This window comes from Rhinopithecus roxellana, chromosome 14 (assembly GCF_007565055.1).
Source record: "Rhinopithecus roxellana isolate Shanxi Qingling chromosome 14, ASM756505v1, whole genome shotgun sequence".
NCBI lineage: Eukaryota > Metazoa > Chordata > Mammalia > Primates > Cercopithecidae > Rhinopithecus > Rhinopithecus roxellana.
Window position 1 is genome coordinate 132,578,336 of NC_044562.1, and position 26,538 is coordinate 132,604,873.

At 60.7% G+C, this 26,538-nt stretch overlaps 3 protein-coding genes across 13 annotated transcripts in view; 2 read left to right on the forward strand and 1 right to left on the reverse strand.

Annotated features, from left to right (window-relative positions):
- The window catches only part of MYO7B (myosin VIIB), a 78,660-nt gene extending 74,039 nt beyond the window's left edge, over positions 1 to 4,621 (forward strand). Inside the window, 8 exon segments of the mRNA XM_030916471.1 lie at positions 656 to 769; positions 1,086 to 1,173; positions 1,617 to 1,723; positions 2,217 to 2,402; positions 2,706 to 2,822; positions 3,043 to 3,126; positions 3,288 to 3,407; positions 3,803 to 4,621. Coding sequence (XP_030772331.1) covers positions 656 to 769; positions 1,086 to 1,173; positions 1,617 to 1,723; positions 2,217 to 2,402; positions 2,706 to 2,822; positions 3,043 to 3,126; positions 3,288 to 3,407; positions 3,803 to 3,904 — 918 coding nt within the window. The 3' untranslated portion in view covers positions 3,905 to 4,621.
- Positions 4,622 to 4,844: 223 nt separating this feature from the next.
- LIMS2 (LIM zinc finger domain containing 2) overlaps positions 4,845 to 26,538 on the reverse strand; it is a 43,183-nt gene continuing 21,489 nt past the window's right edge. For 3 of the 10 annotated variants that reach the window (XM_030916474.1, XM_030916473.1, XM_030916472.1), the window contains 9 exons: positions 23,905 to 24,064; positions 21,317 to 21,383; positions 20,907 to 21,027; positions 9,245 to 9,394; positions 8,372 to 8,522; positions 7,236 to 7,328; positions 6,588 to 6,636; positions 6,388 to 6,463; positions 4,845 to 5,787 (listed from right to left, as the gene is read on the reverse strand). In XM_030916474.1, coding sequence (XP_030772334.1) covers positions 5,640 to 5,787; positions 6,388 to 6,463; positions 6,588 to 6,636; positions 7,236 to 7,328; positions 8,372 to 8,522; positions 9,245 to 9,394; positions 20,907 to 21,027; positions 21,317 to 21,383; positions 23,905 to 24,060 — 1,011 coding nt within the window. In that variant the 5' untranslated portion in view covers positions 24,061 to 24,064 and the 3' untranslated portion in view covers positions 4,845 to 5,639. Of the gene's footprint in view, positions 5,788 to 6,387; positions 6,464 to 6,587; positions 6,637 to 7,235; positions 7,329 to 8,371; positions 8,523 to 9,244; positions 9,395 to 19,447; positions 19,607 to 20,901; positions 21,028 to 21,316; positions 21,384 to 23,904; positions 24,065 to 26,538 lie in introns of those variants that run through there. The other 7 variants (XM_030916475.1, XM_030916476.1, XM_030916481.1 and 4 more) reach the window with 5 other exon arrangements.
- Positions 16,471 to 19,121, forward strand: GPR17 (G protein-coupled receptor 17). Of its 2 annotated transcripts, XM_010363436.2 has the most exons (2): positions 16,471 to 16,534; positions 17,198 to 19,121. In XM_010363436.2, the coding sequence occupies exons 1-2, from the start codon at positions 16,471 to 16,473 to the stop codon at positions 18,235 to 18,237; spliced, it is 1,104 nt and encodes a 367-aa protein (XP_010361738.1). In that variant the 3' UTR covers positions 18,238 to 19,121. The 2 variants fall into 2 exon arrangements, with proteins under 2 accessions (XP_010361738.1, XP_030772342.1); XM_030916482.1 differs by lacking the exon at positions 16,471 to 16,534 and having other exon boundaries at positions 17,028 to 19,121.

Consider the following 26,538-nt stretch of genomic DNA (forward strand, 5'->3'; position numbering starts at 1 on the left):
GCAGGCCCTGCCTGCCCTTTGGAAGTCAGGCCAGTCCCAAGGTATGAGTTGGGGGATCCAGGCCCAGGACACAGGAGAGAGGACAGAGGGGTGGGCAGCAAGGGTGAGTCCCAGGATCTGGGGGCTCCTAGGGGCTTCTGAGCAGCTGGGGTGCGGGAGAGCAGGTGTCCCCACTGTATGTGCCTTGTGCACAGAGCCTGCCATGGCTGCTGGGGGAGAAAGGGGACAGGGGACAGGTGGGAGACCACCAGGACCCAGCCGTGACACAGAGGCCTTCACCAGGGGCAGCAAAGAGAAGCCGGCTGAGAGGCCAAAGGTGGGCAGTGTCGCCTCACACCCTCTCCAACAGCAGGGTGGTCTTTTTGGTCTTGGGGACCTTCAGATCCCAGTAACAGGAAGTTCCCACAGTCTGGCTGCTGGGCTCTGAAGGCAAGTCAAAAGGCCAGGCCTCCAGGGCCCCAGGGCAACGAATGCTGGGACTAAACAATGTGAGCCTCTGGCCAGGGTTCTGGAAGGGAGGCTTGTTCTGCTCAGGGCAGACCACATCCAACCCAGGTTTCATGAAGGAGCAAAGGTGCCAGGCTAGGAAGGCTCATCCTGGGCTGTGCTGGCCCCTAGCCAGGCCCCGGGCCTCACCAGCCGCCTCTCTGTTCAGATGCTGGAGGTGGTTGCCAACACACGGGTGCGGGATGTGTGTGACAGCATTGCCACCAGGCTGCAGCTGGCCTCCTGGGAGGGCTGCAGTCTCTTCATCAAGATTGCAGACAAGGTGGGCTGGGCTGGGCTGGGGCTGGGCAGATGGTGGGCGGGCGGGTGGGCGGTGAACGGGATCCTAGGTGCTGCCTGGTGGGGGCCTCGGCCAGGGGCACCCATGCTGGACCAGGCTGCACAGCCAGGGCTGCCGGGACGGAGGTAGGTGGGGTCCCGGGGCAGAGCCAGCTCCACACGCCGAAAGCCCACGCACAGCCGACTCCAGCGCAGCACCCAGGCCGTAGGTGGCCAGTGGACCAGAGCCCGGCAGGGCCCTCTCAGGAGGACAGTCCTCTGGAAGCCACCCACCGTCCCTGCACCTTCCCCTTCCTCAGGTCATCAGCCAGAAGGAGGGAGACTTCTTCTTTGATTCCCTGAGGCAGGTGTCTGACTGGGTGAAGAAGAACAAGCCCCAGAAAGAAGGTGAGGAGGCCTCTGTGGAGCTGGGCGAGGGTGCGGCTGGGTGGGGTGAGGGGGCACCGTCGGCCTCCGTGTGGCCCATGCCCATTCATCCATCCATTCCTTCCCGTGTCCCTGGGTTGTGGGGACAACCAGGCCCTGGGGCCCGGCGGTGAGGGCGTCCAGCTCAGGCAGGAACTGGTGGCTGCACCACGGGGTGATGAAGGATGCCCCAGGGCTGAGGGGCATGACCCCCATGGGCTGGGGGTGGGAGACCAGGAACATCCCTGGAGAAGGCAGCCTCTACACTCATCTTGGAGGCTGAGGAAAACGTGGGGGACTGGGGAGGAAGAAGGGTGGAGGCTTTCCAGGCAGGGAGGTGGCAGGCGCAGTGTGGGGGTGCCAGGGGGTCAGGGCTGGTGCATCTGCTGGGCCAGGCTTGGTGCCCACTGCTGGCCCTCGCCCAGGGGCCCCCGTGACACTCTCCTACCAGGTGTACTTCATGCGGAAATTGTGGCTCAACATAACTCCGGGGAAGGATGTGAATGCGGACACCATACTCCATTACCACCAGGTACTGGGCAGGCTGCCCTGGTGGGCATTGGGGCCACCCCCATCCTCCCACACCTGTTCTGAGGCTGTAGAAGCCAGCAGGCCAGGGCAGGACCAGCCTCAGCCTTGGGTGCCAGCCCATGTGGTAGGCAGACCAAGCCCCTGAGGGCTCTGGAACCAGGAGCAGAGGGCAACAGTGTTTGGGGACAGTGACTGCACTAGCACCTGCAGCATGACTTGGGGAGGGTGGGACAGAGGGTCCTGTGGCTCATGGAACAGTGGCCATGGCCTGCAGGGCCAACCACATGGGTGGAGTAGGCCATCACCTCCACGCAGATGTCAGGGGGCCCTGCCCTGACTCAGGGTCATTCCCCTGGCCTGAAGCTCTACCCTGCTCAGTCCATCCTGGATGGGGTGGGCTAAGTCCCAGGTCCCCACCATCTGAGCGGGAAAGAGGTTGGGGGCATGCGGGTCGTGGCCGGAGACCCAGCATGCCCAGTGTGTCCACCACCCAGGAGCTGCCCAAGTACCTGCGCGGGTTCCACAAGTGTTCGCGGGAGGACGCCATCCACCTGGCGGGCCTCATCTACAAGGCCCAGTTCAACAACGACCGGTCCCAGCTGGCTAGTGTCCCCAAGATCCTGAGGGAACTGGTGCCCAAGGACCTCACACGCCTGATGTCCTCGGAGGAGTGGAAAAAGGTCCCTCACGGGGCTGGGGAAGGGTTCTTGGGCTGCTGCTCCTCCCTGGGATCCTGCCCCAGTGCCATGCCCTGCCTGGGCTCCAAGACCACATGGGTGCACACGGGTGGTGTGGAGGGTGGGCTGGCTCTGCACACACCACGCCTTCCCACGCTGTCTACAGCACCACCGAGACTCTGTCCCATGCCGCATTCCTCCCCTCCCCTCCCCGCCGTACTGGCCTGGGGCAGGCAGGTGCTGCCCCCACCAGGGCTTTGCGGGGTCTCAGCACCCAGGCCCTCACTGGCCCTCCTGTTACCCCAGAGCATCCTTCTGGCCTATGACAAGCACAAGGACAAGACAGTGGAGGAGGCCAAGGTGGCCTTCCTGAAGTGGATCTGCCGCTGGCCCACCTTCGGGTCTGCCTTCTTCGAGGTGAAGGTAGACCTTGCCCCACGCCCGGGCCTCCTGCCCAAGCAGGTTCTGCTCAGCTCTGCCCCGGCAGGCCCAGCATCAACCAGCACATATCTTGGGTGGGACTGGCCACGAGGCTGGAGGGCGTGGGCATGTGTGTGTATGTGCACGTGGCCTAGGTGAGCTCCTGGGAGCTGCAGCCTGGCCTCCTGGGCTGGACTATGACCGCTGTGTCCCTCCCTCCCAGCAAACCTCAGAGCCCTCCTACCCGGACATCATCCTCATCGCCATCAACCGACATGGGGTTCTGCTCATCCACCCCAAGACCAAGGTAGCTGCTGGGCCTCCGGAGGGGCTGGGGGCCACCAAGTCCAGGGACCCGTGCAGGTGGGGCTGCAGTCACCTCTGCGGTGTGTCCTGCCTCTCTCCTGTCCCCTAACACACAGCCCACGGGCTCTGGAGGCACCCTGCCCACCCACCCTCTGCCCCCAGGACCTGCTCACCACCTATCCCTTCACCAAGATTTCCAGCTGGAGCAGCGGCAGCACCTACTTCCACATGGTGCTGGGGAGCCTGGGCCGTGGCAGCCGCCTGCTGTGCGAGACCTCCCTGGTGAGCTCTGGTCCCTTCTCCCAGCCAGGATGCACAGGATGGAGCGGCTGTTGACTGGGTTCCCCACCCTCACCCCTTTCAAGTGGCTCATTAAGAGGGCTCAGTCACAGGGACCAGGCGGGGCCAGCAGGGGGACTGGGTGCATCCCCAGGACCAGCAGCCAAGGTGGCAAGGCCAGGCAGGAGCCCTTGCGCCCTTGGCCCGTTCTGAGGAGGGAGGGAGACCTAACCCCAGCAGGGCAGGCAGAAATGACGGTCCCAACGGCAGGAACCTGCCTTCCCTTTCTCCATGCCCTGCACCGCTGGGTGCTGAGGAAGAGAAGGTGGTCCCTGAGTCCAGGACCCCCACCTGCCCTCTGCACCCACAGCCTCTGACCCACCCTGTCCCCTGTCCAGGGCTACAAGATGGACGACCTACTGACCTCATATGTGCAGCAGCTCCTGAGTGCCATGAACAAGCAGTGGGGCTCCAAGGCCCCAGCCCTGGCCAGTACCTAGCAGCGGATGCTGGCGTGTCTGCTCAGGCACCTTCCCAGGCCCTCTCAGCCCAGGGCCTGTCCTCGGCAGGCAGCCTTCCATGCCGCCCCCCATACAAGCCCACTCAGCCCTACAGGTGGCCCCCCTCTGTCCTGGGCGCTGCATATGGAGGTGAAAAGACCCAGAGTGGGTCAGGAGTCTTGGCCCCTCAGGCTGTTGGTGGATGGCTGAGAGGACCCCCCCCCCCCCCCCAGCAACCCCACCCCACCAGAATGTCCAGTAAAAATCCCTGGAGCAGGAGAAGCGAGTGTGTCTGAGGGAGCAGGGTGTGGCACAAGGTGGACATGGGGCCTGGGAGGCTCTGGCCCGCAGAGAGCCGCAGAAAAAGCAAAATGCCTGCGACTTTCCCAGGGAACTGGGAGGGCAGCTGCATTCTCCAGGAATGACTTCATCCCTCCCTCTGCTTCCTTCCTCCCCCTCCCTTCCTTCCTGTTTCTCAGACTCGGGAGGGACACTCATGGGAGAGTCCTCCTCCCAGGCCCCTCCTCACACCTTCTGTCGTCCCCGCCCGCCGCCCGGGGCACCCAGGAGGCCTGGGTGGAGGTGCGGCTCTCTGGCTGCTGGCTTCGTGCTAAGGCCAGCTTGTGCCCAGTGGCCAGAGCTGGATATAGCACCTTGGAGGCCTGGATTCCCCCACCTCCCTGGCATGTCCTGTCCCTTCCCACCCCCTACTCTGCCCCCTGGGACAGCTTATGTGGACCTGGCCACCCAAGCTTGTGAGGTCCTGGCAGGGCTAGTTTTCAACCCCTTATGGCAGCCTGGCCTGGGATAGAGGCTAGGGCCCCCTGAACTCATGCCTGTCTGATGTCTGTCCCTCTGTTCAACTGCCCCAGCAGCAGTGTGTCCACAGCCACTGCCATCCCCTCCACTCCCAACCCCTGCCACAAACCACGCAGCCTGCTGTGGTCGTGTGAACAAGCCTTCATTGTGCAAGCGTGAGCCCAGCACCAGGTCTGCGCTGGCCGCAGAGGAAGCATCCTCCCTGGAGGTGGTAACAAGCCACCTCTGACCCCACCACCTCCTGGGCCCTGGCCCAACCCAAAGGCTCAACACGAGCCCCAAGGTCGGTAGGGGGGTGGCCAAGGTGGGATTCCAGGAAGGCCTTCCGAGGGATGGAGGTGGGTCCTGTCCCTCCAGGGAGCTTGTGGGTGTGGACAGCAGGACTTGCTGGCTCAGGGTGGGCACAGGGACACTGTGCCACTGGTTGAATGAGTGGTGAGGGATTGCAGGTGGCTCCTAGAGGCCTCTGCGTGGCCCTGTGGCTCCAGCAGGCTGCCCTGGCTGTGGGTGGCCCAGGAGCCCCATGCACTTAGTGGGGCTGCTCTGGGGCAGGGGCTGTCACAGGACAGCACGAGCCACGTGGGGAGGGCCAGGCTGGGAACTGTGGTGCAATTTGCTCCTGTCCCTGGAGGTCGGTGGGCGGAAGCTGTGGGCACAGGCGGACATAGCTGTCAGACGTGGGGTCACAGGCTCCCACTCCCTAGCTCCTGCCTCCTCACAGAGAGAAGCCACAGCCAAGGAGAGGAGAGACATGGGGAAGGCAGAGATGAGGGAACAGGGAGGGAGGAGGCAATGAGGAATGAGAAGGGGAGGGTAAGGTGCGGAGGGCGCAGGTGGACGGGGCTGAGGGGGCCGAGCATGGACAGCGGGAGGGGAGAAGGCGGAGGGGCCGAGAGGCAGCCGCGCAAGAGGGCCTTCAGGCAGAGTTGAGGTCCGCGGCCTTGGGCTGGGCCTTGCGGGAGGTCAGCTCCGACAGCTTCTTCAGCCGCTTCTTCAGCTCCAGCGGGAACTTCTCGTAGCACCTCTTACACACGGGCTTCATGTCGAACTCCACAAACTTGTTCCTGGGGAGGAAGCCGGGCTGTCAGCAGAGCCCCACGCCCACCCCTTTCAACCCAGCCAGGTGACCGTGGAGTGGGCTTCCCCCAACCCCCAGCCTCCCCTAGCCAGCAGGCCAGGCCCTAGGGTGACCTGACCAGAGAGCATAGGGATGAGAAGGGCCTTGAGGCGTCCCTTCCCTCACAGAGGCTTCTCTCAGGTTCTGACACCCCAGAACCCTCTATGCCTCCCCACGGCCCTTGGAAACCTGGACGCCATTTCTCCTCTCCCAACTCCAGCCATCCCACACCCCTTGGGGCTTCCTGGATGAGCAGCTGACACTGCTGCTTTTGCATATGCTGTTCCCTGGGCTGGAACGCCCTTCCCTCCCCAGAGTCCAGGGTTCTGGCAGGTGTGTTGGAGGCACGAGTGTTCCTCCTCCTCTCACTGTGCCCTGGGGTCCCTGGACCTGCCCCCCCTCACTGGGCGGCATGGGGCTGGGATGCCCCTTGTCCCCACCATATCCCCAGGCCAGACCCAGCTGGTGTGCAGGAGGGCTGCTAAGAGGAAGGACCCACAGGAGCCCCCTCCACCCTGAGCCCCATCCCACGATCACAGGGACTCACTTCAGGGTGAGCTTGCTGTTGCAGGTGGAACAGGAGAAGCAACTCACACACCAGGCCTTGTTGAGGGCCGACACCACTGTGAGGGAGGCGCGGGACTCAGCAGGGCTGGCTAGGCTGCCGCAGGCCCAGCTGGGCTCACAGCTGCAGCACCCAGGCCCCAGGAGAGTAGGTGGGGTGGGGGAGGGAACACAGGGCCTCACCATCGCCTTCAATCACATGGCTGCAGTTGTAGCAGACGTCCCCGAAGAGCTGTGGGCCGAGCAGGCTGTCAGAGCGGCTGCAGACAGTCACACCCTAGCCCAGGGCCATCATGCAGCCGGCCTGGCCCTCCAACACGGCCCCTCACAGGCATCTCCCAGGCCCTGCCTCCCAGGGCCCAGCTGCAAGGCTGGGTTGAGGGCACTGCAACGCCTTAGAACCACCCCCCCCCCCCCCCCCCCCCGCCCCGGGAAGGACAGCAGGCCGGGACATTGCTCCCCAGAAGTCCCCTTTGCTCTGGCTGCTGCTGTCCTGCGAGGAGGTGGACCCAGGTGGTGACCGCGTCCCATCAGCGCCCCCACCTTCTGTACCAGAGCAAGGGAGGGAGGGAGGGGGTTGCTGGCACTATCAGCCCCGTGTGCCCAGGACCTCACACCAGCCCCAGAACATTCTTCAAAGGAAGACACTGAGGCTGAGAGAGCTGCCTGGGTCTCGAGACCCCAGGCCAGGAACCAGGGCTGAGGGTGCAGGCCTGGGCTCAGCACCTGGCAGAGCTCCTGAGGGGGTGTCCACAGCCTCCCCTGCTCACGGCAGCTCTCCTGGCCACCCCTCCAGATCTGCGTCCCTCAGGGCTCTGCACCCGGGCTCACCTGGTTGTAGTGAGTCTCACAGTAGGCCAGGCCCTTCTTCTCATAGTGCCGGTGCCCCAGAAATGGCTTCTCACACTTGGCGCAGACAAAGTGCTGCGAGGACAGAGGGCGGGCCGGGCGGCATCAGGGCTAGAGCGGTGACCCCAAGGGACAGTGGTGACCCGGGGACAACAGTGACCCCAGGAGCCAGTGGTGACTCCAGGGGACAGCAGTGGCCCCAGGAGGCAGCAGTGGCAGAAGGGGACAGGAAGCAGAGTCTGGGCAGGGGAGGCCTTTCAGGATTCACACTGGGCAGAGGGCTGACGCCTCTGTGAACGCCCTGGGGTCAGCAGACCCCACCCCTCCTCTAAGACACCGGTCACCATCCCTTCCCAGTCTGGCCTCCCCCTCAGCAGCCTCAGCCCCAGGAGTCAGGTGCCAGCCCCGTGCTGTGGCATGGGGGGCCCTCGCTGGCAGAGGCAGCCCAGCCTGTCCACGTCGCGCCTCTGCAGGCACCCCCTGCAAGCCTGGGGTCACTGAGCAGCACCTTGCATTCCCCCAGGGATCTGCTTGTAAGGATGAGGGCTGGGGGCTGGGGCCTGCGTCAGGGCAGGACAGCATGGCCTCCCACCCCAGCTGCCACCCATCACACAGTTTCTGGACACAGCGCAGGCCAGGTCATCAGGGAAGGTGGTGGGCTCGCTAATCCCAGTGTACCCATGAGAACATGAGAGCCCACCACCCAGCGGGGACACTCCAGGTGACCCCATGCTCACACCTGAGGAACTCTTCAACTCCGTGTTTGCACAGGGCTGTCCACATAGTGGGTTCTGTCAACCACAACCCCCGGGCACCCTGGGCAAACTGCCCCCAAGGTTTTCTCCTGACTTTGGAGTCTTTTAGAATGCCAGCAGGGGGAAGAGGAGAAGTGGGCACAGCTACCCAACCATGTGTGTGCACTCAGGTCTCCTGGCTCCCATGGGCAGGCTGGTGTCCCTGACTGACCACAGGGAGGGGCAGTACCCCAGAGGAAGGGCCTCGCCGGGAGCCAGCCACACGGCCTGGGCTGGGAGTGTGGAGGGGTTTCAGGGCTCTCACTGTGACCCTGAGCTGGGGCACCCCCAACCTGAGGCCACGTGCCCGCCAGCCTGGCTCACCTCCACGTGCCACTGCTTGCCCAGCGCGTTGACCACTCGGCCCTCAATGGGCCGGCGGCAGGCACCGCAGATGGGGACGCCCATCTTGTCATGGCAGGGCAGGCAGTAGAGCTCGCCTTTCAGCTCACGGGCCTCAGCCGTCAGCTCCTTCCTGGAAGACAGCGTGCAGCCCCCAGGTGCGGTCCATGCCCTTCTGCAGGGTCATGCCAGCAGCGCCTCCACCCCGGGGCGCCTGCAGAGCTGAGGCGGCAGCTCCCTCTGATCTCTGGGCTCTTTGAAGACTTCCTGTGCCCCAGACAGGCCCTGGAGCACACACTCCCCGCATAGCCCAGAAGAGTGGCCTGTGCTCTGCACCCAGGCCTCTGAGAAGCAGGTCTGTTCTCCAGCCCCCCTCCTCCTCCTCCAAGCCAGACTGGGTGTCTGGATAGGCACGGAGAGGACTGGAGTGGACGGTGGGGGTGGGTGAGGACAGGGGGTGGGTGAGGACAGGGGCTGAGGGGCTGCCTGTGCAACTCCTGTCTCTAACACCAGCACCAAGCCCACTCCCACTCTCTTGCCCGCCCTTCTACCCCTCAGTCCCTTCTGCTGCTCCACCTCAACTCTCGCCTGCAGTCTAGGGGCCAGCCCGCCTGCCTCCGGAGTCTCAAGTGCCCCCTGAACCGAGCCCTGGAGAGAGAAGCTTCCTGCCATGGCCGCTTCCCGGCCCCTGGCCCACTTCTGCCCTGCGGCCCCCCTCTCGGGACCCCTCTCTCTGCCCACCCTGCTCACCTCTCCCGCCTCAACACTTCCCCGGGGGGAGACCCCACCGCCCTGACCCTGGGCCAGCCCTGGCCCCCCGCCCGCCTGCACTGCAGGGCCGGGCCATGCACCTACCCACAGTGGGTACAGCTGAAGTGGTCAGGGTGGTAGGCGTCGCTCCTGAACATGAGGGGCTGCTCGTCAATGACCAGGCGGCACCGCTGGCAGACGTACTTGCCCAGGCCCTTGGCCTTCTCACGGTTGTGGCAAGGCCGGCAAAGATGCCTGCGGGAGGCAAGGGCATTAGGGGCAGACCTCCCACTCCCACACACCCCGGCCACCTCCAGGAGAAGAGAGCCGGGACCCCTGCCGCTTCGCTGAGCAGCTGCGGGCTTCCATGGGGCTCAGCCCAGGGTACAGAAAAGCAGGCTGCCCAGTCACAAGGCCCAGAGGGCCACAAAAGTGTCCTGGAAATGCGACCCACGCTCAGCAGGGAAGACGCCAGGACGCTCGAGTTCACTGCCTCTGGATCGTATTTTTCCTCTTTCTGCTTTCTCTAAGCCTAGGGCGTGCTGCAGAATACAGCAGACACTTAATGGATATCTGCTGAAAACACTTATTTTCCCAATGTATTTAACACACACGAGATAGAGTGAGTGTCACTGTGCCCAGCAGAGTGGCCAGTGAGGGTCCTGGGAGGCCCACTCACCCCCTTCCTTCAGGATTTGCCAGATGAAGAAGGGCCCAAACTCGTACAGGCGATTTCTGTCTCCAAAGACAAGCACAGCTATGTCAGGCGGAGGTCCCCAAACCCAGCAACTATCATTACAGAGTCTTTTTGTGAAGACCTCAGAATAATTTCTGATGCTACTTGCTGTGTTGGACAACAGCTGTGTTCTCAACGAGGAGACAAATCAACATGGTTTCTGTTTCCTTGGACCTCAAAGGTGGCAGGAATCTAGATTCAGAGTCCCCAGATAAAGATACACAGAGGCCCCAATCCAACACCCCGGCCCCCATTCCCACCTGCCACCCGAATCTCTCTCTGGCGCTCCTGCTGCATCCAGGCCTCCCTTCCCAGGCTCCCCAGCCCCAGGGGCCCTCTCCACCCCTCATCAGCCTCCACGGCTGCCAACGCCGTGCTGGCCCCTCTGACAAGCTGGTCAGGGAGGATACTGAAGAAATCCAATCTCAGACTCAAGATCCCCACCCAGGTTATGGTGGGCAGACCCCAGATGCCAGGGCCACCCATTCAGCATCCCTCCCTGGACCCCAGGGCCTGCTACTACTGGGTCTGGACTCCATCCTGCACAGCACTGTGCTCCATCTGCCCTGGGGTATCTCCTCATCAGCTGTGTGAAGGGCAAGGGACCCAAGCAAAGACCTAGCCTCCACTCACTAAGCTGCTGACTGGCTCGCTGTGCCTCCCTGAGAGCCTGTGTGCCCAGCAGGGGCAGCAGCTCAGGGTCAGTTGATGGAATGCCTGGGCGAATGAATGATTGTGCAAGAGAGGAAGGGAGCCAAGGTGGGCATCATCTCCCCTCCACACTGGCCAGGGCCCTGGCTCTTACGCCCCAGTCTCCCCTCCACACTGGCCAGGGCCCTGGCTCTTACGCCCCAGTCTCCCCTCCACACTGGCCAGGGCCCTGGCTCTTACGACCCAGTCTCCCCTCCACACTGGCCAGGGCCCTGGCTCTTACGGCCCAGTCTCCCCTCCACACTGGCCAGGGCCCTGGCTCTTACGCCCCAGGAATGGGAAGCAGTTGTGGCCTGTGGCTTCAGTCTTCATCACCACAATCCCTGAAGCCCACCCTTGCCCAGACACCTGTGCCCCAGCCCCAGGCCACCTCCTCAGCAGGTCTGGGGCTGAGCTGCCCCACCTGGAGCCTGTGGCAGCCAGTCTATGCCCCCTGCAGTGCCTCTGTCCCAGACTCGGCCCCATGACCCCACTCCACATGCTGGTGACTCCTCCAGAGCATCAGAACAACACTCAACCCACGAGGAATTACTTCTGTGTCAAAGATACAGAAATCAGCTCAATGCCTGAAAACTCCATCGCCACGGTCAATGCCCTTGAAGCCATCGACAGTGATCATCCCAATAACAGAAGGTCTGTGAGCCCAGAAATGCCCTGCTCAGGGTGGTCAGCTTCAAGCCACCACCGTTCCAACCAGCCTGGGCCAATTCTTCCAGACAGCCGCCTGCAGGCACAACAGGAAAGGGACCTGTGTCCTGGCTCAGACACCTCACACCCGGCTGGTTCTCAGGCCAGACAGACTGGGAAGCCCATCTCTCTCGTAGGAAGTCCAGATGGAAAACAGCTTCTCAACAGACCACGTCACAGCACCAGATCTAAAGGTGACCTTCAGAATTATTTTTCAGGTTGAATTAGGATCGAATCTAAGAATTCTAAACTCAAAATGCAGCAGAAAAACAAAACACACACACACACGAAGCCTAAGTTCCGGAGGGACACGAGCTTGGGTTCAAATTCTGGCTCTGTCGCTTCCTACTGTTGGCTGATGGGTGAGTTTCTTCATGTGCCTGAGCCTCAGTTTCCTTGTCTGTGAAATGGGGCAATAATCCCAGCTGCACGGGGTGACGTGAAGAGACAAATTTAAGATCCTGCCCTTAAATGCTAGCCACATACACACAGTTTTCAATGTTTAAACAACAAAACGTAAAGTCTTTTGAAATCAGGAAAGGTGATTTGGCTTCCTGTGTTGCTGGATGTATCATTTTTAGAAAGACAGAAACGAACTTTGTTCACTCAGTCTCAGAGGTGGCTGCCGGCAGCACTCAAAGGCACCCCAGCCCGGAGCCACCCCAGGGAGGAGCCCCGGGGCCAGCGGTCGGATCCACAGGCTCCTGTGCGAAGGGGAGCTGCACCGGCAGACACCCGGCCTCTGAGCTGAGCCGCATCCCCACGGGCAGGACAGCGCCCCATTATGAGGTGTCTGCAGCTGTGCCTCGCTCCAGATAAAGGCCATGATTTATTCGGCATGCCCAAATGGGGCCTCATTATACAGGGCAGGACACAAGGACCCCACAGCAAGTGTCCTCAAAGAGTCGCCTCTCACTCAGTGAGCAATACTTCTCGGCCTCCCACCCTCCGTTCACAGGCCCCCTCCACTGTCTGCGGGCGCAGGCCTGAGAGCGCCGCCTGTTGCCATGGCAGCCGGCCCCTCCCTGCCCCCCATCAGTAGGAAATCATCCCCTTCTGAAACGTCCTGTTGTGTCCCTCAGCTCCAGCCTAAGCCCCCCAGCCAGCCCCCGCCTGCTCTGAGTCTCTGAGACAGTCACACACTCAGCCTCTGTGGCCAAGCTGGGGGCGGGGGGCACGGGCTAGGGACACACTAGAATATTCACGCTCTGGTGGCAGCAGCCGCAGCCAGAGGAGCAGCCCGCCACACAAGGGACCCCTCAGGAATGAAACAGCCTTTCAGGGCCAGAGGGGCTGTGGTCTCTCTTCTTCTCCTTAAATAGCCAGCGTTCCACGAACCACAGCGGCACAGAGCCCTCTGCCACCGACACCCACGGGCGGAGATCACCTGCTGCCCCACAGACCCCTGCCCCTTCCTCCTGGACCAGCAGCTAGAGGTAAGGGGCAGGCCGGGTGTGGCGGGCTGGGAGCCCAGGGCTAAGCAGAGGAAACACTCAGCGGGGAACCCTGCCCAGGGAGACAGGCAGCAGCCTGTCTCGTCCCATGTCTTTGGTGATGGTCTGACCTGTGCATTGAAGGCTGACCAGTCTGAATTCACAGCAGCCCACAAAGCGATGTTTTGTCCCTCTGATGGGGGCTTGCAGAGGGGAAGTGGCTTGCCCACAGTCCAGGCTGCAATGACAGCACCCCTGCCCCTAACCATTAGGCAGCCTTGACCCATACAGGAGCCAGATGCCTGGGAGAGGGTTCAGGCCAGGGATGGACTGGTGCTAATGCAAAGGCAACTGCCACCACCTGGCCATGGCTGCTGCTACCACAGGCCCTCCCTGAGGCCACGCATGCCCACCTGCCACCTCCACAGAGGCCTAAGACCTGTCCTAGATGCTCAGCTCACCCACAGCCATGGGACCCAACACTGCCCAGGCCCCGGCCCCGTCCCATTCCACGCCCCTCCCTCCTAGGAACACCCGCTCAGTGGCCACCTGAGCAGTGAGCCGTGAGGAACCAGTGAGTCTAGGCTGAAGTTCGTTTCTAAAGGGCAATGGAGAGTGAAGCGGGGCCCATCTCAGATCAAACTGCAACAACCAGTAACAGAACTCCTCAAACGAGGGACAGAAAGGGAGGAGAAACCTCAGCAAACCTGAAACAAACCAGGAAGCTGTTTAAGACGCAGTGAGTCTCAGTCCCAGAGAGAGCGAGGTGCCTGCCCTTCGGCCGGGGCAGGAAGCAGAGGGCAGTGCCCAGGCTGAGACCCCTGGGCTGGAGGCAGGAGGCACCACAGGCCCACCTAGTGCCATGAGCTATGCTACCCCTGCTGTCACTCAGGGCCCCAAGCCCAGTAACACTCTGCTGTCACTGTCTTGAGTGTCACTGTCACTTTTTGAGCAAGGGGCTGCACATTCTCATTCCACACATGGGCCCCTAAAATTAGGGAGTGGTCCCAGGGCCAGGAGGAGGTGCTGAGCCTGGGAGACAACTCCATGGCAAGCTCTGAGACTGAGTCACACTCCCTGCCCTGGCCAAGGCACCCTGGCAGTCTCCAGAGGCAAGGCAGTCCCTGGGGGCCCAGGGTTTCCCTGGTCTCACTTCCAGCTCCAGGGCCAATGTCCCCTGGTCAAGTGACCTAGGACAAGTTAGCAGACACTCAGCCTTGATTCCCTAATCTGTAAAATGCGGCTAAAACTGGTTTGAGCCAGCACAGGCAGGCCCCCACCATGCCAGGCAGAGTGGTCAGTCGTACCTATGAGCTGCTCTCTCCTGGGGCCAGGTGATGCCTGCACAGTGGGGCACAGTACAGGCCCGAGGGACAGTCTAGGGTGGAGGGCACCCACCTTGGCCCCTTCCCGCCCCCAGGTTCTAACAAGGACCCCTGAGCCCCCTCTCCTCTTCCAGTCTCCAGGGCCTCCCCGCACACACCTTCTTCCTCTCCTGCCAACCTGAAAACAGCACACCTGTGTGCTCTTCCCATCTACCATGGGCTGTCCTCTCTGCTTGCCCATGCACCTGCCCTGGAGCCCTGTTCCTCCAGTCTCTGGGTCCTCACCCCCAGCACATGCAACACGACACCCTCAAAGTCACAGCCCCCCGGCCCCCGCCATCCCACTGGCACCTGCTCCCTGTCCTCCCCTGCCTCACAGGCCCTGTGAAGGGCTGTGTCCCTCCCTCCTTTTACCTCTCCTCCACAGCCCCCTTCAGAGCCCTCAGCCCTTCCCCAGGACTCCAGTCAAGCCTGTCTCCCTCTCCCAAGGATCACTCACCCCGCCTTCTTCGGCCCTCAGCTCTCCGCCCGCACCGCACTGTGGTTTTAGCAGTCCTAGACCACACTAGGGAAAGTGCCAGCCGAGACCATCCAGCCCAAGTCAGAGGACTGTGAAACCTGGATTCCTGGGGAATGGGGTCCCCGTAAGGAACTCCACATGGGACTAAGAACAGACCCTGTTCCTGGAAGTAGCAGGAAACCATCTCTGGTGTTAGAACTTCAGGCATCTTCACTCTGAAGCCGGGGGCAATCTTTTCAGGTAGGGGAACCTGCCTAGAGAAATAGCTAAAAGGTAATATTAGGTAGCTGCCTTCCCCTTTGCTTAAGGACATTGATGGCCAGGTGCTTGGGCCAGCCCTCACTCTCCATGTGAGGGCCACAGCAGCTGGCCGCTCACTCTCCTGAAGGAAGGGTGTGGCCTGCCCTGCCCTAGGGCTAGGGCCCCTACCATGCCTGCTTCTCCTCCACGTGAGGATGGCTCCAGCCTCCTCCTCGAGGGGCTGCTGTGCCCATGAACAGTCACCATGCCCTCTCTGCCCCATGCCACCAGCATCCTGAGACAGCCCTGTGGAGTCAGTTGAGAGGAGAGGAGCTGGGCGCAGTGACTCATGCCTGTAATCTGAACACTTTGGGAGGCCAAGGAGGGAGGATCACTTGAGCCCAGGAGTTTGAGATCAGCCTGGGCAACATGGCAAAACCCCATCTCTACCAAAAAATTCAAAAATTAGCCGGGCGTGGTGGTGTGTGCCTGTGGTTCCAGCTACTCAGGAGGCTGAGGTGGGAGGATCACTTGAGCCCTGGAGGTTGAGGCTGCAGTGAGTTGATTGCACCACTGCACTCCAGCCTGGGTGACAGAGCGAGACCCCGGAAAAAAAAAAAAAAAAAGAAAGAAAAGGAAGGAAGGAAAGAAGGAAAGAAGGAAGGAAAGAAGGAAGGAAAGAAGGAAGGAAAGAAGGAAAGAAGGAAGGAAGGAGGGAAGGAAAGAAGGAAGGAAGGAGGGAGGGAAGGAGGGAGGGAAGGAGGGAGGGAAGGAGGGAGGGAAGGAGGGAGGGAAGGAGGGAAGGAGGGAAGGAGGGAGGGAGGGAAGAGGGAGGGAAGGAGGGAGGGAAGGAGGGAAGGAGGGAGGGAGGGAAACAGGCAGGGAGAAATGTGCAGAGTGAATTTGCTACAGGTAGGTCTCCAGCTGCTTGGTGCAGAGCCAGGCTCGCCCAGGATAAGGACCCTGCCAGGTCTGTGGCTCGTGCCTCCTCCCCTCCTGCTGCCATCCTGCAATGGGTGCAGACAAGATGCCAGCTTCTCTTCTGCAAACCCCTCTCCAGCCTCTGCTTCAGCCTGACTGTGCAGGGTGGGGACTGTGGGTACTGGGAAGCCAGGTGCCCAGAGGAACCCCAGAAGCTGTGCCATCATCAGCATCCACCTGGCCAAAGCCCGCTGGTGACCCCAATTCAAAGGCAGGCCAGGCCCGCTGTCCTGCCCTGGATCTGAGCTGCTCCGGCCCCACCACCTGCCCACACCCCCACTCACAGGCCTAGGTTGGGGAGGCAGGGTGTTTGGGACCCTCACTCTCCTTCCTGAATCTTCTGAGTTGACTAAAAGCAAAACAGGAGTGGGTTTCTCTGTCTGCTGAGGGTAGGGAGCACCCTATCCAGACTCAGGGTTCACGAGATGGACATGACTTGTTACCTAGGCCTGTCACGGGGCTCTGCACTTGGCCTTCGAACGTGGGCAAGCCAGGGGGCCTCCAGGCCTCTCTGGGGCTGCAGATCTGACCTGGACAGCCTTGGCCAGTGTCTCTGACTCCAGGTAAAATAGGTCTTCCCCTCCTGGAAGAGATGCTGCCCCCTGGTGGTGGATCTACTCTGGGAGAGAAAATACTCCCAGCTGGCCTGATGCCCAGGCACAGGCTTCTCCTAAACACAGGTCTCCCCACCTGTCAGGATGTCCAAACGGAGTTGGTGGGCTGGGTCCAGAAAGCCACCAAGAGAGACGCTGAAACTCTCAGGCGGGTAAAAAGAGCAGACCTCTGACCTCCCAGGGCACAGTCCTTGCTGCCATCCTGGGGCATCCTCCTGCGAGTCAGGTGCCAGGGAAGCCATGGTCAGAGGCCAGCAGGGGAAGCAGAAAGTAGACACCCCCCGGCCAGTGCACCTGTGGGCCGGCGGGTCAGGGAGGGTCCAGGCATTCAGGATGAGCAGAACTCACCTGCCAAGGCTGGGGCTGAGGAGGAGCTAGAATCCCAGAGACACACTGCCCCCATCCCGCACCACCCCTGTCACTCAGACATCACACTTTAGGAGCAGAACAGAAAACCCAGAGCCTCACCCAGGCAGGGCTCACATCCCATTCCCCGTCATGGTGCTGACCCCATCCTCCCAGCTCTGAGGAGCCTCAGATCTCCCGGGTGGCAGGGGTGCAGCTGCCTAGTGGCGAAATTCCAAGCCCTGGCTCTGCGTTTGCCTTGTGCTGAAGTTCAGAATGCCTCTGACGCTCACGCACCCCAAATGGACGAGGTCCCCTCAGCAGCCCCGTGGGCAGTGCTGAGCTTGGAAGTGGGAGGTTCTGAAGGCATCGGAGGCCTGACTTCTGGACTTCGGAGAGCGTGAAGCTGCCCGGGTCGCAAGCTCATTGTGAACTGTTCGCTTGTTCCCTCCAGGCTCATACCCAGGTTCTGACTCCAGCCAAAGCATGAATGGCCTTGAAGTGGCCCCCCCAGGTCTGATCACCAACTTCTCCCTGGCCACGGCAGAGCAATGTGGCCAGGAGACGCCACTGGAGAACATGCTGTTCGCCTCCTTCTACCTCCTGGATTTTATCCTGGCTTTCGTTGGCAATACCCTGGCTCTGTGGCTTTTCATCCGAGACCACAAGTCCGGGACCCCAGCCAACGTGTTCCTGATGCATCTGGCCGTGGCCGACTTGTCGTGCGTGCTGGTCCTGCCCACCCGCCTGGTCTACCACTTCTCTGGGAACCACTGGCCGTTTGGAGAAATCGCATGCCGTCTCACCGGCTTCCTCTTCTACCTCAACATGTACGCCAGCATCTACTTCCTCACCTGCATCAGCGCCGACCGCTTTCTGGCCATCGTGCACCCGGTCAAGTCCCTCAAGCTCCGCAGGCCCCTCTACGCACACCTGGCCTGTGCCTTCCTGTGGGTGGTGGTGGCCGTGGCCATGGCCCCGCTGCTGGTGAGCCAGCAGACCGTGCAGACCAACCACACGGTGGTGTGCCTGCAGCTGTACCGGGAGAAGGCCTCCCACCATGCCCTGGTGTCCCTGGCCGTGGCCTTCACCTTCCCGTTCGTCACCACGGTCACCTGCTACCTGCTGATCATTCGCAGCCTGCGGCAGGGCCTGCGTGTGGAGAAGCGCCTCAAGAGCAAGGCGGTGCGCATGATCGCCATCGTGCTGGCCATCTTCCTGGTCTGCTTCGTGCCCTACCACGTCAACCGCTCCGTCTATGTGCTGCACTACCGCAGCGGTGGGACCTCCTGTGCCACCCAGCGGGTCCTGGCCCTGGGAAACCGCATCACCTCCTGCCTCACCAGCCTCAACGGGGCGCTCGACCCCATCATGTATTTCTTCGTGGCTGAGAAGTTCCGCCACGCCCTGTGCAACTTGCTCTGTGGCAAAAGGCTCAAGGGCCCGCCCCCCAGCTTCGAAGGGAAAACCAACGAAAGTTCGCTGAGTGCCAAGTCAGAGCTGTGAGCGGGAGGCGCTGTCCAGGCCGAGCGCAGACTGTTTAGGACTCAGCAGACTCAGCAAGAGGCATCTGCCATTTCCCCAGCCACCTCCCCAGCAGGCAACCTGAAATCTCAGCAGATGCCCACCGTTTCTCTAGACCACCTAGTCTCAATCCCTGAAAAGGGAGAACTGACGAAGGGGATCCATCGGCCACCCCTCTGCCGGGGCTTGTGATGCTTACAACAGCTCCTAGACACTCAACGACTTCATCCGTGGTCGGGAGAGAAGAGGCCGGAAGAACAACCCCTGAACAATGGACACCTTTCTTTCCCACTAGGCTCCCAGCCTCCTTCCTGCTACAGAATCGCTCAGCAACCAGGCTCTGCAGAAAGACCCGGAAGGCAGGCTGCAAATGACCCAGAAGAGGGACCTGGGAGTCCTGGTGGGGGCAGGGAGGGAGCCTCAATATTCCTTTGCAGTACAAGGTACCCTGAGCCCCCTCTGTGGTGCCTCTGCCAGACACACACCGCCTGAGTTGAAGGGACACAAGCCACACATTTCAGGCTGGTTGCCAGGGGACCTCAGCACTCATGGCCTGCAGGGACTGAGCACAGCTCTGGATTCTGAATCTCTGCTGCTGTAACCCCACGCACAGGCCTGCAACCCCCAGAGCTCTTCGGCAGGCTCCCGGGCCTCCCAGTCCTGGACAAGCATGTCCTCTGTAGTCATGGGAGCTCAGCTCAGGCCAGGGCTGTGCTGCGCACCTGCCTCCCACTGACCCAGACCCCCTTCCTCCAGAGAGGCCTGTCTGCCTAAGCTATTTCCCTTGCTCACGTGCAGATATTTCCCTAACATGTCCTTTGTATTTGTTTGTACAGACCATAAACACAACTGTAGCTTTAAGACTACACAGGTTATTGTGTTTGGTCAACATGAAGGATTTCCCAGAACTTCTCTCTTTGACCCAGGAATGGCGAAGTGGTGGCACAGCGGCAGAGGCAGCCTCGTGGGCTCTCTTGCTGGGGCTCTGGCAGCTCACAGCACGTCTGCCCAGATTCTGAGGTTCTGCACTATGGGGCTGGGAGGGCCAAGCAGCCCTCATTCCTCACTGTAACTGCCGCCCTGCCCCGTCCTTACAGCAATATGCTTCTGTAGCACATCTGACTTTCCAAAACACTTCCAGCATCTTTCAGATTTCCCCAACCAGCCCTTGGGGCAATGGCCCTGTGCAAACCTTGCCTCAGGAAGGAGACTGGGCTCGCCGCACACACCATCGGTGACATTGCTGGTCAGCATGAGACCCTGGTGCTGTCCCTCGGCCCCTGCACTGCACCGTCTGCCCGCTCAGCCCTTCATTTAGACAACCTGCTCCATGCCAGGCACCGCCCAGCTCCGAGGACAGGGGGCTGGACGCCAGGCACCAGGCCATGCGCCTCTCTCGTGGGCAGCGCATGGACAAGGGCTTGGTAGTGTCGGGGAAGCATCTCAGAGGAGCTGCGGGAGGGAGCAGAGTGCCCAGACAGAGAGGGTGTGGCAGGGGAGGCACGGCTGGGGCCTCTGGAGGGCGGCGCTGCCTCTCACTGACACGGGGTGCATGCAGGGGCAGCCTTGGTGGTTGGTGGAGGAGAATCCCAAACTGCTTGTGCCCCACTGCGTTTGGGATGCCTGGTGGACACCAAGTGAAGGTGGTATGTGGGCAGCTGAGGACAGCGAGAGAGAGAGAGACCCGAAGTGGACCCCAGAATTGTCCAGACACACGAGCCATTTAGGGCTCTAGGATTCTGTCTGCAACGGCAGCCATGAGGGCGGGGCACGGAGTCCCAGACAACCCCCCATGGAGAGACCGGGAGGAAGGTGGTTCAGAGGAGGGAGTGAGCAGGCGCCGCTGTCGGGGGCGGGCAGAACCACAGGAACTCAGGGTCCCGGGTGCCAGAAGGGGGGCGTTTCTGCACCTCAGCAGCTGTGGTGAGAGCTGCTGAGGGGTCAAGAGGAGATGTGGGTCCCTGGGCAGATGAGACCAGGGTAGCACACATGAGGGGAGGCAGGTGTGCTGGGAGAGGCTGGGGAGGAAGGCCAGGCAGTGTTTTTAACCCAGCTCCCCAGCCTGGTCCTTCAGAAAGGACAAGAGAGTGGCGTGGAGAAGGGAGCCCTGGAGAAACTGTGGGAATGAACAGGGCTCAGACAGAGGCAGGGCTGCACAGGATCCCAGAGCTAGCGCCAGGGGAGGTGGGAGACAAGGCCACCTGCTATAGAGACAGTGCTCAGGGAGGGGGAACAAGAGACCAAGGCTTCACAGGAGGTGGGAACTTCTGGAGTACCCATGAGGTCGGTGGCCCTGAATTTAAGAGTAAATGTGGGCATTTCCCTCCAGCCACACTGAGCTGCACAGGTACAGGCAGGGGAAGGTGGACAGGTGGGGTCAGCAGGTGGGGTGGCCGGGGGGGTGGGGGACTGTGGGGATTTCTCATGGCTCCCGAGAGGCTGCCAGGAGCATGCCAAGCATGGGGCCCCGCAAACTGGGAGCTGGACTATCTGCCCCGGGGTAAACCGGAGGGAGGGCAGCCACGTCAGTGCAGGCTGCAGCACCGGGACCCTGCTGGGCCCTCAGCAAGTGGGTAGCACAAGGGAGGGGTGGGCAGGTGTGCTGGGAAGGGCTGTGGCCCGTCCACTCTGGCCCGATGTGGTCACCTCACCGGCCGGCATTCTTCACGAAGCCCAGATCAGCCAGCTCCACATCACATAGCTCGCAGCGGAAGCAGCCCGGGTGCCAATTGTTGTTCATGGCCTTGATGACACGGCCAATGATGAACTCGCCTGGAAAAGGACAGGTCCCTGCTGGCCAGGGGGCGCGTGCCCATCCCCTCTTCAGACCCTCCAAAGCCCGGTCCACCTAACACTCCACCTGCTCTCTGCCTGGCCCATGGGCTCCCTCGTGAGATGGTGGTGCCTATAGGGGGCCTGAGGGCTGCCGCTCAGAGAGGCAAGGTGGGCAATTAGGGAAAAGCTAGGCCAGTTCTGTGTGCCCCTTTGGGCCCCCGCCCCCCCACCCCGCCTGCTGCCCACTTCCCAGGCAGCCCAGGATGTGCACTGTCACCGGCCTTACCACAGGATCCGCAGCACGGAGCAAACAGCATTTGGAAGTCATGTTCACAGTACTTCCGGCCTTCAAACTGCAAAGGGGTCACAGAGAGAGGACAAGAAAACCACCTATCATCCCCACCAGCTGCCCAGGCCCTTGTCAAGTCAGGACCTGACAGCAGGGGATGAGGCACTGAGACAGGCGCATGCCGGGCTGAGGCTAGAGCAGCAGGTCCCAGGCCTGGCCAGCAGAGGACACTGGCCCTTTCCTTTTGGGATGGTGGGGTGCAAAGGGAGGGGCCCCGTGGAAGCTGGAAAGGTCGGCAAGGCCACTTGTCAAAGGGCCGCCGGTGTCTACTAAGGATCTGGACCCTGTGGGTCAGGAGAACAGGCTGGGGGCAAGGGGGTTTTATGCCAGGAGGGATGAGATCCAGTTTGAAATGTAGTGCCACTTGGCCCTATTTCCTATACCTTCTTTGTGGGAGTAGTCCAGCTTCCCCAGAGGCCATGAAGACCCAGGGACAGGAGACAGAAGGAAGGGAAGGCAGGAAGGACCTGGGCACGGGGGAGTGTGGAGAGCTCAGGGCTGAGGCCAGCAGGAGCCGGCGTGCACACCCTCCAGGCAGCAGCTGCCAGCGAGGGCCCCTGTGCTAGCCACAAGTGGGGCCAAAGCCTGCCTCTGCTTTCCTCTAACAATTGTATTTTCTATTTTTTAATTTGGTTTTTCCCTGTTCTCTAAAATGAGTGTCTTACTAGACTGAACTGGATATAGCCCTACCCAGGGACCTGTAGAGGCAGGAAGGGCTTAAACTCTTTCAGCAACGAAAATCATCTGGGCACCTACTGTGTGACAGGCTTTGTTCTGGGCACATGGCCACCCCTCCCAGAATTTTGCCCACTCCTCCTGCTGCCTCTACACTTAGCCAGCATTTCTCAGGAGGCTGAAGGCACCGTGAGGAACAGCGGCTCCTGCTCTGCCAGGTGGACCACACGCCCCACATCCATCCACCAGCCAATCCCATCAGCTCTACCTCGAAACAGAGCCAGCATCTGAACCCTGGCCACCACCGCCACCACAACCACCAGTGGCATGCTGGTAAATGTTAAACAGCCAGCTCTCTGGGGCACAGAGGCAGGCCCTGCTGTGGGGTGTTTGCCAATGTCCATGGTGTGAATATTCCCGTCATGGCCAACTTACGGTTGCCGACAGGACATCGATGTGGACTTGAAGGGAGGTGTGCGTGGCCACACCAGCACAATGAACAGAAATAACCCCAGCAGCATAGACAATAGTCAAATGGAACAAAATCACTAGGCAAGTGGTATGCTTTGAGTATTTGTTACCTCTGTTTTTAATAAAATTGTATCCCATTGTATGTTTATGTAATTTAATTTTTAAACAATAACTTTGTTGCATAACCAGCTTGCAAGGCTGTTGATGATTTAACGACTGCTTTTGTGAGCTGGTGAAGGCCCCTTCACTTTCATCTGGGTGACTGTACTAATTCAGCTCCTGGTCCTGCCGGCCTCCCAGCCCAGCCCCTGTTCCGGCCCCGCCTTATACCCTCCCATCAGCGGCCAGAAGCCTCCTTCTTTTTTCTTTTTTATTTAGATAGGGTCTTGCTCTGTCACCCAGGCTGGAGTACAATGGCGCAATCTCGGCTCACTGCAAATCTCAAGCCGAGATCACTCGAACCTCCCAGGTTCAAGTGATCCTCCTGCCTCAGCCTCCTGAGTAGCTGCGATTACAGGCACCTGCCACCACGCCAGGCTAATTTTTTGTATTTTTAGTACAGACAGGGTTTCACCATGTTGGTCAGGCTGGTCTTGAACTCCTGACCTCAGGTGATTCACCCGCCTCTGCCTCCCAAAGTACTGGGATTACAGGCATGAGTCACAGTGCCTGACCAGGGCACCTTTTCAAATATCAGCACACAGTGCGACTCCTCTGCTTCACACCCCGAGGTGGCTCCTGTCTATGGCTCTGTAGAAGCCCATGGGGCCAAAAAAAATCCACCTCCCTGTCCTCAGCTCCTGGCCCTCTTCCTCTCATGCCCTTGACTTCCATCACACCAGCCTCCCTACTGCTCTCCATACACCCCATGTTCTCCCACCACAGGGTCTGTGCATGTGCTGTGCCCTCTGCCCAATGCGCTTCCTGCAGAGGTGTGTGTGGCTCCCTCCCCTCAGGTCTGCCCAAACCTCACCTTCCCTGAGCACTACCCCACACCCCACCCCACCCCACCCCTGTGAGCCCTGACCCCCAGGGCATCAGCACCAGCTGGTGGGCCGTGCAGTTGCTGTGCTCACTGTCTGGTCCCCACAGAGGGCAAGCACCACCAGGGCAGGCTCTTCCTGCCCCCAGGGCCTGCCCAGCATCTGCCCAGAGGAGGCTGGTGAAAGGTGGCTCTCCGTTAGCACCCAGAGCATCCGGGGCGCTGTTCACATCTCACAGGGGAAGGATGGGCCCGTGTAGGAGCTCAAGCCTGGCTGTGGGCTGGCTCCAGACCCGGCCCCGTCACCAGTCAGGACCACTGCATGGAGCCCAGCCCACCCACTCCTTGAGGGCAGACTCTGAGCTGGGTCTGAGAAGGCCCTCAGTAGTGTCCTCACCTCATAGAAGAGCCCCTCGGGGAAGGGCCGGAAGCACTGGGCACACACGAAGCAGTGCTCATGGTACAGCTCCCCATTGCTGTTGACAATGCGCTCAGCGGGGGCGAAGCGGGCCTGGCAACGCTGGCACACGGCATTGGCCAAGGCGTCCGACATGTTGCTGGGGGCGGGAGACAGGATGGGTGAGTCAGAGCTGGTCAGGGGCGCGGACGGGGCACATGCAGAGGCCTGCGCCCGACAGACACACCTCATATTAAAAAGTGAAGACACTCTACGGGATCAGGAAAATCGCTCTAACCCAGGGTCCAGGCTGCTCAGTGCTTGCAGTGCCCACCCCTTGGGGTGTCAGGGGCCCAGTCAACTCCCACTTGGGCCACTATTACCACTTCTTCAGGGACCACAGAGTCTCACGCACAGAACACCACCCAGCGCAGGCGGGTGGCTCTGTATTTGCACTCTTATTTAATCCCCAAGGCAATCCTGCAGCTACTATTATTATGGCTTCTTCCAGCGGAGGGACCAAAGCCTCAGAGAAGTTGAGTAACTTGCCCAAGCTCACACAACAGAGCGGGGTAAACACCTGAACCCAGACTGCTCAGTCTTCCATGGTTCCATCCTCTGCACCATGAGTTAGTTTCAAACCGACTGCCTCCAATAAACACATAACCACCCAACCACGGAGAACGCAAGGGGGTAGCCGGGTGCAGGGGCTCAAGCCTGTCATCCAGAGCACTGTGGGAGGCCAAGGTGGGTGGATCCCTTGAGCCCAGGAGTTTGAGACCAGCTGGGCAATATGGCAAGAACCCATCTCTAATAAAAACACAAAAAAAACCCCAAAAAAATTAGCCAAATGTGGTGGTGCAAGCCTGTAGACCCAGCCCCACTCTGGAGGCTGAGGCGGAAGGATGGCTTGAGCCTGGGAGGCTGAGACTGCAGTGAGCTGTGACCACGCCACTGCATTCCAACCTGGGCAACAGAGAGAGACCCTATCTCAAAAAAAAAAGGCAAGAGTATGAATCTTTGAGACAAGACGGGAGTGCGGTGAGGGGAGCAAAGCTCATCCATGCTGGGCACTGCCTGTCCAGAGTCAGCAGTGGGTTTCCTTCTGGAAGGGGTGAAATGCAAACTACAGGGGAAAAGCCCACAGTGAGCCAGGCCCACAGTCATTCCAGCCCCAGAGTCCTTCGGCACGGCCAGGAGGGGTCTTTTAGACTCAAAAACATGGTAAGGATGTAGTCCTAAACACCCAACTGCCTCTACGGCCTTCAGAGAACCAGATACCCAACACCTTTTGCTAGGAAGGGAGAACATGGGTTCTGTCTCAAGTGTCAACTCCCGTGGATTCCTGGAAGGCTGGGCAGAGAGGGATCGTCAGGCTCACAGGGAAGTGATGCAACCAGCTGGTAATGTTCGTCTGGGTGCAGCTGTGGTGTGGCAGGACGCAAGTGCAGTGCCTTTGGGAACACCTCTCCACCTGCCCTGCCTCCCAGGATGAATCCCACCCAGCAGTCACTCACTGCCGCAGCATCATGAGAGAAATGCCTGGTGAGTGAGGCTCCTGTCGGGCTGTTCTGCAGCCTGCTATCTGGGCAGGGCTAGCCTGAAGCGTGTCAGCCACAGAGAAGAGGGGCCTTAGACAGGATGAGCCCAGGGTTGGAGGACAGGGCTGCGCTCAGGGTCTGGGCATGGGCTGTGGGCAGAGGGTCTCACAGGAGGCTGCTGCCATATGGAGATGGACTGGAAACTGGGAAGGGGAACCCAGGCTGATGTCTCTTTCTTTTCTGCTTAGGGCCCCATGTGGCAGAGGCTGGCTGGAAGGCTGTTCAGCGAGGCTTTCTGGGCATGCTGGGCTTCCACCTTGGCCTGCCCCTGGGATGCTTAGGAGACCAAAGCCACCATGCGAGCCCACATTCAGGCCAGAGGGGCAAGGAAGCAGAGATGGTGGCAACAAGAGTTGGGAAGAACCCAAGAAGAAAGGAGGCCTCGGCACCCAGCGGCTGCTCCTCAGTCCTCCCAGCTCCCTGCTGGTCTTCACAGGGCAGGCCAGGCAGGCCACCAGGGTGGAGCATGGCCGCCCCAAGCCACCCTCGAGGGCTAGGCTGGGCTTCACTAGGATAGGCTTGGTTTCCTTCCCGGAGAACACTATGAACCTCCTCTCCTGAAACACACACCCAAGGTGACAGGGAGGATGTTCCAGTGCCTGACCATGAGCCAGACCTTGGGAGTCTTAAGTCGGAAATCAACAGGAAATCCCATGCCTCGGGGCCTGGAATTCCTCACTCCAAGGACCCAGAAAACGAAGCCAAATTAAGGACTTCCAGCCCCAGCATTTCGGATTCCGCCTTAAAGCCAGACCTGTAGACCCCAGTGACTAAGCACACACCCCTCGCACCCTTTCCAGGCTCCTGTTCTCTGCCCCAGGGGCTGCTGTTTAGGGCCTGCACCCACAGGCCTGCCCCCTCTGGCTTCCAGGTGGGCTGACCCTCCTCCCACGAGCCAGGTGCTGCTGGGACCCGTGCCTCTCCTTGTGGTTACCGGCCCTCCTGCACCGCTAGCGCAGCTGCTTTACCACCCTTCCTCCCTCCCCGTTTCATAAACAGACCCTCAGTTAGCACTCCCCAGCTACCATGCTTC